Source organism: Poecile atricapillus, chromosome W (genome assembly GCF_030490865.1).
Source record: "Poecile atricapillus isolate bPoeAtr1 chromosome W, bPoeAtr1.hap1, whole genome shotgun sequence".
In the NCBI taxonomy this organism is placed as follows: domain Eukaryota; kingdom Metazoa; phylum Chordata; class Aves; order Passeriformes; family Paridae; genus Poecile; species Poecile atricapillus.
Genome location: NC_081288.1, coordinates 28194665 through 28207466, shown reverse-complemented (window position 1 = coordinate 28207466; position 12802 = coordinate 28194665). Strand labels below are relative to the sequence as shown.

The window sequence follows — 12802 nt, the reverse complement described above, 5'->3', positions numbered from 1 at the left end:
GGCAGATAAAGGTATCAACACTCCTGTATTAAAGTGCAATTCAGAAAGTTACAAACATTCATGGTTGATTTTTTTTTCTTAAATACAGAGCTGTTAGAATATCTCTAAGTCAGAAAAAGTGTTTATTGATAAGGAAACTTACTTCCCCCCATGTGGAACTGCTTTAGGAATTCATACTTTTAAGCTGTGCAAACCTGACTTGCAGGAGAGCCCTGCCATGCAGGGAAGTAAGAGGGAAAACACTCCTTCCCCCTTCCTTGTGAAGGTAGGGAGGCTGTAGGAAGTACAATCACCCTCTATGTAAAGGATCACAAGGGTCTCCACCAGACTAGAGACTCTTCAGAGCAGGTTTAACGGCACTATGTCCTAAGGAAAAGGAAAGTCGTGGCTGAGCAGCCAGTCTCTGCAGGAGAGCCAAGCATTAGCAACTCCCACCCAGACAGCAGTTCCCAGCTGAGAGCACTGCACATGTAAGCAACCAACTCTGGCATTACAGTGCCCACATTGCTCAGATGTGGGCACACACAGCCAGGCTCCAGCAGCTGAAGGAAAAGATGAAGGCCAGTTTTCCCCTGTGGAGGTAGCACACAGCACAAGTTTGCTCAGCAGAGGGAGCCAGGGCTGCAGGACTTGTCTCCTGACAAGGCTAGTGCCAGGTCATCTGCCTAATGTAACATATTTTGCTCCAAGGCAGGCAGCCTCCTGTGCGACACTTGACTCCGTTATGCTCGAGGAATGGCTGCTTGACACCGGATCATTGCACAGACATGGAGCCTGCTCGGACAGGGAAAAGACAGACTGCTCCTCAGGCCTGCCAGTCTATGAACTCACTGCCCTGAGGCACACCTTTGTTTGCTTCTCTATTCAATGGCTACAAAGACAGGTTGATTGGGACCCATCCCCTTCCCTCTTGCATAGCCAAAGGCTCCAGTGTCTCCAAATGCACTTCCCAAGGTCATCACCCCTCAGCTGTTAGTCCAGGATGCCACACACTTCCAACACAACACAGGATTTCCAAAGTCCCATCCCACACTGAACTGCCCTAGAATTCAATGAAATTTAACACCTTTCTAGGGCACCAGATGATCTATGCAGGGAACCTCATAGCTCTCTACACCTTTCTTCCTGGATGGTGCTTCAGAAGTCAAAAGTCTGGCATTCCAAGTTGTTTCACTTCAACAAGATCCCAGGGCCTTCCCATTTTAGTCCTAAATTAGTCATGTGATACAGTTTAATAAGAAGTCCATCTCTCTCCTCAAGCCAATGGCAGCGCAAAAGGTTAGTCCTTCGACCCCATGAGATAAAGCAAGTAAGTAGGAAAGTGCTGTTGTCCTGTGTTGTATTGCCACTGACTCAATGTTTAAGGAGGGCAGGTGCTCAGCTGCCCAGTACTATACTGTAGAGAAACAGAGATCTAGAGATATGCTAACTTGAGGGGTACTAACAGCCAAGCTGTCCTCAGGGAGAGAGAATGTGGGAGGCTGGCTGCAATCTCGTTCTGTTAGTTGTTCTTCTTATCCTCAGGAGGTGTATAAGGAGGTGGCTGTTCCTGGAAAGAGATACAGTAGAGTCAACAACCATGCTTGTTTTATGACCAGCTCTTTCCAGGCATTCTCAGGCTTGGCTCACCAGAAATTAGTGCCCTGCAGTGAGCTACAGACAGAACCAAGTTCTATGGTTTAAGCTGTCATTTCATCACACCATTCCTCTCTAATATCAGCTATGTTCCATGATACATGCTGTCTCCATAATATTTCTAGGAAAAGTCCCCTCAAAACCAGGTAACAAATGGTCTGCTGCAAATGGACCATTTAATCTGTTTTAAATGCCATCTTCCCTGCCAGGGCTTTGTCCCTGTTGAAGCTCATGGCTCTGACCCAGCAGATAACAAACCCTGGGCTGAAGGCCAGCTTTGCTGCCCCACCAGTCTCCAGCCCTCCAGAGCCAAGGCAGTGAGGGACACAGCCAGACTGCCATGTACCAGATGAAGGCTACACACAACCTATTGGCTGTCACTGAACAGTAAGAGACCTCCCTATCTCCACACAGCCCAGAAAGAAAGCAAAACAGAAACCCACATGCCGTCATCCTTAAGTGACCTATTCCTTTTTAACTCTCCTCATTTTCAGGCCCAATGGATGCAGAGAGCTCTGTGCTTTCTCTGTACCCATGCAAGTCTGTTATGCCTTTAGGAGTAAGACAGGTAGTAAGTGGCTGTTACTGGGTCAATCTTAAGGCTTTCCTCCTTTCTTGACTGAAAATTTAACCAGCCTTCTTCATGGGAGCCTCCCTCCCAGAAAAATGCATACTGTCTGTGCATGTTCAATATGAAGGTACACTAGACTTTGCTAAGAAAGCAAAGCACCATCTCTGCTAGTGACAGAAGGAGGAGTAGGCACATGAAGACCAGGCATGGTACTCACCATGGGCATATACACGTTGTGTGGGTTGGCAGGGTTGTAATATGCACTGGAAGCAGCTTCCATGGCCTTACCGCCTCCTGGAAAGGAAGGTAAAGAAGCCACCTTAAATATCTGAGGCAATAGCCCTAGCTCCAGAGCCCTCTCCCCAACCTCACCTCTTCCAAGGAGGCAACAAAGGCCCAAGAAGCCAACAGAAGCTGCAGCAAGCTGGGCTAGAATTGAGAGCAGCTCAGGAAAGCTGGCTAGGGCTGACTACAGGCTGTGCAGTGCAAGGCTGAGCAGCTCCCTAGAGAAGACTTGGAACTCTTGTAACAACAGCTTCTTCACTCCATGCTGTGCCCATGCCACCCTCAGCCCAAGCCCCCAGGCACCCTTTTGCACCCAGATCCTGGCAACTGCCCAATCCCATTTACCTGGCATTCCTGGGCTCACCCAGGCTGGGGGAGCTGAGGGTCCTGCAGGAGGTGCCCCGGAGTAGGGGGGTGGAGGCGGCATGTACATGGGGTTCATGTTTGGAAGTGGTGGGTAAATACCTGAAAAAGACAACACCAGGTTGATGCTCTGGACCACAGACCACAGGACAGAGGCAAGAGAGCTCACAGGCCCAACAGCACATTAGCTGGGGACAAGAGCAGTGGTAAGGGAAGCCCTCCAGGCTTGGTAGGGATGCAGACAGCAGGGATTTGATAATTTGCTAATGCCTGTGATGTCAGCAGGCAGTAATTCTCTACCAAGCAGCAGCACAATTTGCAAACCACACTTTCACGTAGCTAGAACTACTCATGTAGCGACACATGGGTGTAATCAACAGCATGTGACAAATTTCTCCTAGGACATGGATCCTTGATGGAGACAAAACTACAGCAACCCTCACCGTAACCCTCACCGTACCACTGCCATTTCTTCACAGCTAATATCAGTCACAGTCATCATTACACAACTTCCAAACCTGGGCTCTGGGCGTATGGATATCCCATGGGCTGTGGAGCAGGTCCATAGGCGTTCACTGGAGGTGGTGCATATGGATAAGGTCCGTTTGGTGGTGGAGGGGCGGCGTAGCCTCCTGGCACAGGTGCGTAGCCCCCGGGGGCAGGTGTAAATCCTCCGGGAACAGGGGTGTATCCATAGCCAGGGTTCTGCAGAGGAACGCCGCTGGAAGCTAAGGAACACATGTTCAGTATGTCAGACATCTTTTCTTAAAACTAAATGTACAGAATAAAATTTAAAAAGTCCTGTTAATGCAGCACTATTTCCCTTTATCTAGATTCACTATATAGTCCTGGCACAGTACTGTGCCTGAAGAGCATTAGTCACAGAGTGCTAAAGGAAACCAGCTGCAAAAATACAACCTCCCAGGGCTCCCACTGCTTGAAGGAAAGACTACTCTAAAGCCAGTAGCAGTACAGTGTGTTTTCCTTTTTTTTTTTATATACCTTCTTTCTGAAAACAATTACATTTTAAAACACACATTTCTTTAAAAAGAAAACTTTATCAGAAAAAAGTACTTGTTCTTCCATTTGAAAATTTTAAAAAGTATTTGTTTTTTAAAACCCTGTTTTTCCCCTCTCCAAATGTGCACGTTAGCTTTCCCCATCTTACTGCACTATTTTAGAACTGAGCTGAGAGTAGGTAAGTGAAGTAATTTTTCAGCATCACATATGTCAACTTTTTTCCAGGAGAAATAAGGTTCTGTAAAAAAAGATGGTCCACATCAGAAGCCCAAACCCCAGAATATTCTGACAGCACAGAAGAAGTAAGATGAAATAAAGAAAAAGGATTGAAAGGGACAGCAAAAGTTTCCCTGGAAAAATAAAAAAATACTTAGTTCTGGAAGAGGGCCTAGGGTACCCCTCTTCCCATGAAATTCAGAACGAGCACAATTTGCTTACTAGCTCAGCCAGCCATGGGGGAACCAGGATCTGAAAATCCCTTACCATTAGAAGCAGCTTTCAACATCAGCTGTCCAAACTCAATGGCTCCTCCACTGTTGAAAGTCAGTTTAAATGTTCCCTGTCCTTCCCAGCCACCTAGGAGAGAGAATTAGAATTGAATCAGACTATTAGCCTCCTCAGTACCATCCAAGACAGCAAAATTGTTTATACTTCAATAATTTTTTTCTTCTTTATTTCAAAACTATTTTGCATCCTATTACCAGGGAGAAAGAAACATGGCACTGCTATCAGACATCCCCCAAAATAACTCAAGAGGATCAGGAATTTAACATTTTACCCTCTGAAAGTCATAGTCATGTAGAAGCAGCCTACTCTAGATACAAGGCTGTTTTGTTCTTTCCTGAAAGGTTTAATGGAATCCAGAAATGAACAGTGCAAAGATCGAACATTTATTTCATTGACGATATTAACTGAAAGCCCTCAGATGAAGTTTATTGACATCCTCAGTGAACTGCAGATCAGGATTGATCTGTAGTTCACTAAGGATATCAATGCAATTCAAGCCAGGATTTAAATCAAATGCAACATCTTTAATCTTACTGACACATAGAAGCTCACTAAAATTATTAAATGCTGGGGTATAACAGCAATTTCTCAGAAAAAAAATCATTTCAAGTAGGCAATGTCTTGCAAGGTAGGTAAGAGTGCTTTGCTTTCTTAGGACTTTCTGGGATTTGGTGTTTTTTTTGGTGGAAGGTGATTTGGGTTTTGGGGTTTTTAACAAAAAATATGTGTCATTTAAATATAAGATTTATCTTCCTTGTCTAACAAATTAGTATCAAGAGAGATAGTCTCTTGGGGACAAAGCAGAAATAAAGTACAGAACAGTAACAAAAGAGTACATCATGGATAAAGTCATTCCTTTGGGACTCACCTCTATAAAACCACTGTCTTAGTATGACTTCAGCCCAAGAAAGTGGGCTGATCCACAATCCCCAGACTATCCAGTTACTTTAAAATATTGTTACAAACAGAAAGCAGAAAGAATAAACACTTCAGATGCCATGAAAATATGCAAGAAAGGGCTGAAGAAGGAAGAAATTTGAACCAGAAGCCATGTTTTTAATCCCTATCTTTTGCAATTCCCCATGTCTGGTCATAAACACCACTGTTAAGTCTTACTGTGGCTTCACAACCAAATTGGGATCAAAGCTAAATCAATGATGGACAGCAGACTCACAGATCCATGCAAACCATACACAAGGGGCTCCTGACTTCCCAAAAACCAAAAGTGGTTTCTAATTCTCATTCTGTGTATCAATAGCAGGCACAGGTGCCTCGGTCATTCACCCACCCTCCAGGTGGTCAAAGACAAGAGAAAAGCACACTATGAAACTGAGTAAACATGATACACACAGCAATACAGAAGTTAAAGAATTAAAAGTCACCCAGGGCAAGTCAGTCCCTGGCCTCAGGGCAGAAAGTGACATGGCAGCAGTGCCCTAAAGTGCAGGAGAGGGGAGTTACCTCAGTGTGGACACACCAGCTATACCACCACAGCTACACTGCCTTTCCTGTGCACATAAGCTGGTCTGGTGTTCAGCAAAAAAGGCCTTGTGAGGCTTGGAGGAGTTCAATCTACAAAGCGCTGGCACGTACCTCCGGCCTCGGCCTGGATCTGTCCTTTGATGTAATTGGCAGAGAAAACAGGCTGCTCGATCGAGCATCCCTTCACCAAATAAAACGGCATCATGAAGGACTGCATAGGATCCTTGCCCTTGGACACAAAGATCATCTGCAAGACAGGAGGGAATGCTTCTGAATTACTTGAATTCAATAGAGAGAGTGACAATGGAGCTCTCATTGTATCAGCATCCAAAAAGAAGGTAACTCAACCTCTAGTGTGAGTATGCACTGAGTTATTTCACAGCTTTAATACTAGGGATCCCCAACAGATTTGATGGCACATGGCTCACTCACCTGAATCATGCACATTCCAAAATAATAAACCACTTAAAACACACCTGCACATTATACAAGAGTTGTACTGTTCTGCTTTCTAAGGATAAGCTATGAGAGTTTGCAAAGGAAGTATCACTGACTGACACATTATATTAAATATATGCTGTAGACAGTGATTTCCAGGACTACGTGTGCCTTTGCAGGGGACTGGAATTGTGACATAAGTATGAACTATCCCATTTCCACCTTTCCTTTTGCTACATAGTGCTGCCAGTGGTCCGTTCCACAACAAAACCCCCTTCTTCTATCATCAACTAGGTTACTACTTTAAAATTTACAAGATCCCTAGAGAAAGCAGCAACCCTGCTGGCATCAGACTTACCCTGTAAGGGGTGAGATATAGCATTCCTTTCTTGGTGCCTTTGAAGATTTCAGGCTTGCCTGTCACGTCACTGAAGGAGAGCTCCACATCTTTACACTGTTTGAGGACGCTGCAGGAGGAAATCAGACAGATTGGAGAGACAAACTTGGTAACAGCTCTGACACACCCTCATCACATAGGGAAGGGAACAGCACAGCAAAACTCTGAATATTACCCCAAATCCCTGCTGTGGGCCCTGCTGTTTTGACTTCAAACAGAGAGGGATGATTTATGCAGACTGGAAGAATTCATCCTCTCATCTGAGACAAGCCCTGTTCCTCCTTCATAAAGGGCACCTTTAATATATGCGGGAGGGAGGTGTCTCCAAAGGTATCAGACTGAGGAATTCCACCCTGCACACAGAGACCCTCAGCCCACAGATGAGGGCACAGAAAGGGTTCAGGTGTCAGAAACCATCCCCTTGATGCCAAGGTGTAATCTCAGAACAATCCTCCCTCCCTAGTCCAATGCTCAAATCAAGCCCACTGCGCTGGAAAATAGCACTGCTGTAACGCCACACCCATTGTGTAAACTGAGGAAGTGGCTGCACTGAAACCCTCACTGCTGGCTCTGCCTCACATGACTTAAGTAAGTTTTTGTAGTAAACAGTACCACATTAAAGAATGAAACAATGGGTCAGCAATAAAGATATTATTGTTATGGGAACATTGGCAGAGTTTCCTAATGACACAAACCCAGATGAGAATTGTGAACACTGCAGGGTCAGGGGTACAGAGGTGCATGAAAAATTAAATAAATTTTCAGAAAAAAATGAGTCATCTTAGGAAAGCATGCCACTGAGTCTACTGTGCAGATGTAAACATACCACAAAGTAAGAAGATCTGCAGAATAAACAGAAGAACCTTGGGGGTGACAAACCTTCAGTGTGTTACAGTGGCGGAAGACTCCCAGGTGTGTTATGGTTCAAGAGCTTAAAAAACAAAGTGACAAAGCCCTAAACCAACACAAGCCTGAATGGGCTGGATCTAAAATAATCCTTATGCATTCTGCTCAGCACACTGTAAAAGTCATATAAAGTCAGGAAACTGTGCAATTATTTGGGGAAGGGAGGAATCTGCAGGGCCACCATAAGAAAAAACAACCAAATGACCTACAGTTTCAGGTTGTTTGCTCTTTAGGGAAGAGAAGAACACTGTAGATGTATATGAAAAATGCAGCTACCTGAGAATGCAGACAATGAAAAGTCTAGCTTTGATGAGAAAAAACAACCTAAGAAATTCTACTGGGACACTACTTCATAGCTGAGCTAGATGGAGATTCTCTGACTGGCTGGAAGGGACAGACTTATGAGAGAGCAGAGCTCTTTCCATTTCCAAAATGCAAGGGGGAAACACATATTTTTGACAGCTTTAATCTTACCAGAACACTCCCTCAATATGTCTTACAGTAGCATTTCCCATCACTTTGCCTCACTGGGAAGAATTTCCATGTATTCATAGTAATGTTTACTGCTTTGCAGCTACTCACACAAGCAAATGACATGCAGCCACCACCACAGAGAGTAATTAGGCTGCTGAACCAGTCTGCACCTGCATGCCTGTCCAGGGCTGTCACGGGAGGATGTGCACCCTGTGGAGCCACACTGCCCTCACTTGTGACTGAGCAGCCCTCAAAGAATGTATGGTTTCATGATCTCAGGCCAATGCTAAGGGCCAGAAGGGATCTTAAAGCTTACCTAGTCCCAGCATCCCTGCCATGGCCATGGCCACCTTCCACTAGATCAGTTTGCTCAAGGCATTATCCAACCCAGCTTCCAACACTGCCAAGGCTGGGACATTCACACCTCACCTGAGCAACCCATTCCAGTGCCTCACCACCCTCACAGTAAAAAATTTCCACCTAATGTCTAGCCTATATTTCCCTTCTTTCAGCTTGTACCCATTACTCCTTGTCCTAGCACTGCAGCTCCTGACAGAGTGCCTTCCCTCTAGGTCCCATTCAGATACTGGAAGGTTGCAATGTCTCCACACAACCTTCTCTTTTCCAGGCTGAACAAACCCAACATTCTCAGCTCATCTTCACAGAGGACGTGCTTCATTCCTCTTACCAACTTCATGGCCTCCTCTGGACTTGCTCCAACAGTTTCATATTCTTCTTATGTTGGGGACCCCAGAGCTGGACGCAGCACTCCAGGTGAGGTCACACCAGAGTGGAATACAGAGGCAGAATCACCTCCCTCGACCTTCTGCCCACGCTGCTTTTGATGCCGCCCACGATTCAAAGGATAGAGAAATCTCCTTTAAATCAGCACAAGCTCAACATGTCAGAGGACCTTCCTGATTGAAGTAGTAGGAGTCAGCTCCAAACAACACAATATTCTTGGAGTGTAATTTTCCTATTGATCACCAGACCCAAACCAACTCCTTTGAGCCTTTACTGGGTCTCAGGTTTCCAGGATTTCTCTTACCAGGATGGTCTGTCAATCCCTGCTCGGGGCGAGGGCAGCCTGTGCTCCCATGGAGAGGTGCTTCTCCGTGCAGAGGAACTTGGAATTTAAGTTCCTTACTTAATAATTCAAGTGCTCAAGACTCCTACCTTAAATAGTCTCTGCCTCTCTGGCGTCAATAAGTGCATGACCTTAAAAAAAAACCCCAATTCCTTGGCTTTTACAAGCTATGTTAGCCTCAAGCTTCACCCAGGACTCCCGCTGCAGCTTTAAGGGGGCTTTAAGGATCCCCGAGCTTCCGCGGTGAAGACGGGGCAGCTCTACGGACTCCAGCCAAGCCTGCTCCCCACTGCCCGCCCCAGCCCGTCCCCACCGTGCCAGGGAGCTCCAGTAACGCAGAACCCGGGCCGAGCCGGGCCTGCGCGGCCGGCCAGGAAACGGGAGTCGCCGCAGCGGGAGCCTCCCACCACTGTGCTCCGCCGTCCCGGCCCTGATGAGGGGAGAGGGGCCGAGGAGGACCCGCCCGGCCCCGCGGCCCCCCCGGTACCTTTCGGCATTGGGGATGACGACACCGCCCTCCTGCGAGTGGTTCCTGTTCAGCGCCATCTTTGCCCCGCCGGCCCCGCCCCTGACCCGGCGGCGGCAGTGACGTCACCCCAAGCGCGGCCCCGCCCCCGACACCTCCCCGCTGGCCCCGCCCCCCGCGGCGCGCGCGGCGGAAGTGAGAGGGAAGCGAGGCGGAAGCGAGGCGGCGCTGGCTCGGTTTAATGGCCGCCGGTGGCGGCAGAGACGCTGTGAGGGCCGGCCCCGCCCGGCCCCGCGCCGGGCCGCACAACGAACCACAGACACTGGTGCCTACACGCAGCCCTGCTCGCTCCTCTGGCTCTCTCTGCTCGGTGCAACCACGGCCGTTCGCTGCCGTGATTGCCTCAGTGGAAGTTGTCCAGGATTTGCCGTGCTTAGCAAAGTTTTTCTGGCGAACGCCTTATCTGGTGAACAGTGTGTGAGCCTCCGAATGCGCTGGGTGGGCATCTCTGGTGTAAGGTTTAGACTTTTCCCCTCTGCGATAGCACTCGGGGGTATCTCGGGGGAACAGCTGACTTGCTGTGGTCATCCTGGAACTCAGCTGGTGGCGCACGCTTCAGGCTTTTCCCAGCTTATCCTTTCACAGAGACTTCTTCCCAACAGTATCTCCCGCTGGCATGCCACGTGGGATTTAATTTGGTATTTGCCATTTGTAGACTTCCCGGTAGGTACACGGGATTTTGGTAGGATATTGGCATGAGCAGATGGCAGTGAGGAGTACCTGAGCTTGTTTTTCTCAGCAAGCTTTCATGGATCCTTTAGAAGCAGTCTATGATCCGACAAGAAATTACGGAGCAGGGTGTAAAAACCACGTTATTACAAACAAGTAAAAATTCCTAAACCTACAGGGCAAAACATACAGCCTTGTCCTTGAAATCCACATTACAGGCAAAGGAAAGTCTCTCTCTTCTGTTGCATGGGTCTGCTTTGCTTTCTTTAAGCAGGGCAGCGTTGTGTCTCTGCCCTAACCCTTGGCTGGGCCCAAGAATCATAAAGATTACCAATCTGTAGCCCAGGGTGAGGGTGATGGAACGTGGCTTCGTGCTTCACTGCTGTGAAGAAGCAGAGCCCTGGTGGTGTCTTTGATGAGGTTCACGTCTTTGATGTCCTTGGGCTGAGGAGGGCTGGCAGCGTGGCAGGACGGTTTCTGCAAGGGTCCATGGTATGTGACAAGTGACAAGGCTCCTGTTCCCTGCAGGAATGAGGAGGCCTGGTGCAGGGGGAAGGGCGTGCAAGGCTATATGCACACACTGCATACAGGAACACCCGGAGCCGTGAATGTGGGTGGTGAAAGGACTAGGAAGTGCTGGTACGGTTCTCACAGCCTAGTGGTGCTGAGAATGGCTGATTTGTGAGGACAGGTGGGAGTGAGAGTGAAGAGAACCTTTGCTTTGCAGTGACAGCACCAGAGAAAGCCACAAGATGGACATACGCTCCTGACAGTTTTGCTAAGGCTTGGAGAACCCTGTTCTCAGCCCTGGCCCCATACAGCTCCATCAACCAACATCAAGTTTGACTTGAATCCTCCTCTGCTGCTCATTTGTTGTTTTCTTCTTCTTCCTTTCAGTGCCAGCCTTTCCAACCCGCATCCCAAAGCCCCTGCACTTCCCTTTCTCTCAGTGCTGCCATGCCCGGCCATGGCATTCCACATGCGTGTTTTTACGTGCAGCTGGCATCTCTCCTGGAGGGGACAGCCCCTGACAGCCACATGACATGCAGAGACAAGGAGACACTGCCAGCCTCAGGACATCTCTGGTCTTCTCTCCTCCCTCCTTCTGCCCAGACAGCCCTGACACTTTTGACCTGGCTCAGGGACACCCAGAAAACAGCTGACACAAGCATATAGTCTTTAGTAAAGCTGTGCCCCTTTCTGCTCACAGGTCTTCACCTTCCCTCCCCATCCCCTCCAGGGAAAGGTAGAACAACAGCTTCTCAACAGGACACAAAAGCACGTTGTTAAGGTGTTAGGGCTTGGGAGAGGGAGGAAACAGCCTGGAGGAGTATTTGAGTACTTGGAGAAATGAAGGAGAGACTTAAAGGATGAAGAACAGAGAAAGTGAGACAGGGAAAGAAAGGAAGAAAGCTATGGAGAGCTAAAAGGGAATGAGGACAAAAGCACAGAAGTGGAGGAGGACATGGGACAGTACAGAGCAGAGGAACAGCAGTGCTGCAGTAGCAAATGCAGCCATTTCAATGAGGAGAATGAAGAAGAGGTATCTCTTGTGCCCCCACCCTGTCCCCATGCTTCTCAATCCATGGCTGTTTGCACTGCTCCAAGATCCTCAAGGTGCTATGTCAAGTGGAACTGTCCCTGGGGGAGGTCCCAGCAGGGACCCCCTATGGCATTGTCTTCCCTGTGCTCCCACAGCAGAGAGGCCATGTTGTGGGGAAGGGTTTGGCCAGGACCTGCTCAGTGATGGTGGAGAGAGACCACTGCAGTGGGGGATTGCAGCAGGGACATGGGGTGACCCCAGGAGTTGGGGTGACCCCAGCACAGATTGGTCTGATCTGCACAGAGTCAAATGCCTGTGACACAAGCATGGCTTTTGACCTTAGTGCCGGCCAGGGCACAAGCACCCTCTGCAGCAGGAACATGTTCATTTCCTCTGGGTTCTGCTTCTTTTGGAAAATGTATCAATTTTCCCCAAGTACTTTGATGCTTCTCAAACAGATGCTACAGTCCAAGAACTAATTCTGTCTCCTCCCACCAGTCACTTGCTCTGAACCACAAAAATGTGCCAGTCTTCTCTCATCTACCCTGTTCCAAGCTGCCATTTCCCCTTGGGAAGCCACAGCAAGAAAAAGGGATAAAATTCCAGGCCATCATGCCTTCAGACCAACCAGCTGCCTTTACACCCATGGAAGATCCAAGAGAAATCTCTGCTGACATCTCTTGAAACATACATGCATCGACTCCACCATCTCTCCCAGAGTCTCTCCTTGCCTTGTCTCCAAGTGATAAAAATAGGACCACAGCATGCCCCACACCTCCCCCCTCTAAAATCCATGCCCCTAGAAATCCTTCCCCCCAACACTATTTCCCCCAGGCAAGATACACAGCTGAGACAGAAACGAGAGAAAGGAAGCTGACGGACAGTCCACTGTGCAAAAA

General features: G+C 48.0%; 1 protein-coding gene across 2 annotated transcripts; it reads right to left on the bottom strand.

Annotated features, from left to right (window-relative positions):
- Positions 1-6: 6 nt before the first annotated feature.
- Positions 7-9793, bottom strand: LOC131591695 (WW domain-binding protein 2-like). Of its 2 annotated transcripts, none has more exons than XM_058862642.1 (8): positions 9653-9793; positions 6660-6768; positions 5975-6110; positions 4358-4450; positions 3373-3582; positions 2837-2956; positions 2424-2500; positions 7-1549 (listed from the first exon to the last, which is right to left on the bottom strand). In XM_058862642.1, the coding sequence occupies exons 1-8, from the start codon at positions 9709-9711 to the stop codon at positions 1502-1504; spliced, it is 852 nt and encodes a 283-aa protein (XP_058718625.1). In that variant the 5' UTR covers positions 9712-9793; the 3' UTR covers positions 7-1501. The 2 variants fall into 2 exon arrangements, with proteins under 2 accessions (XP_058718625.1, XP_058718626.1); XM_058862643.1 differs by lacking the exon at positions 9653-9793 and adding an exon at positions 8767-8967.
- Between the last annotated feature and the right edge of the window lie 3009 nt (positions 9794-12802).

Coding starts and splice junctions, on each gene's coding strand:
- LOC131591695 (XM_058862642.1), bottom strand. CDS start 9,711: ATGGCGCTGAACAGGAACCACTCGCAGGAGGGCGGTGTCGTCATCCCC. Junction 6,111..6,659: donor TATATCTCACCCCTTACAGG/GTAAGTCTGATG, acceptor CCTGTCTTGCAG/ATGATCTTTGTGTCCAAGGG. Junction 4,451..5,974: donor GATCCAGGCCGAGGCCGGAG/GTACGTGCCAGC, acceptor TCTCTCTCCTAG/GTGGCTGGGAAGGACAGGGA.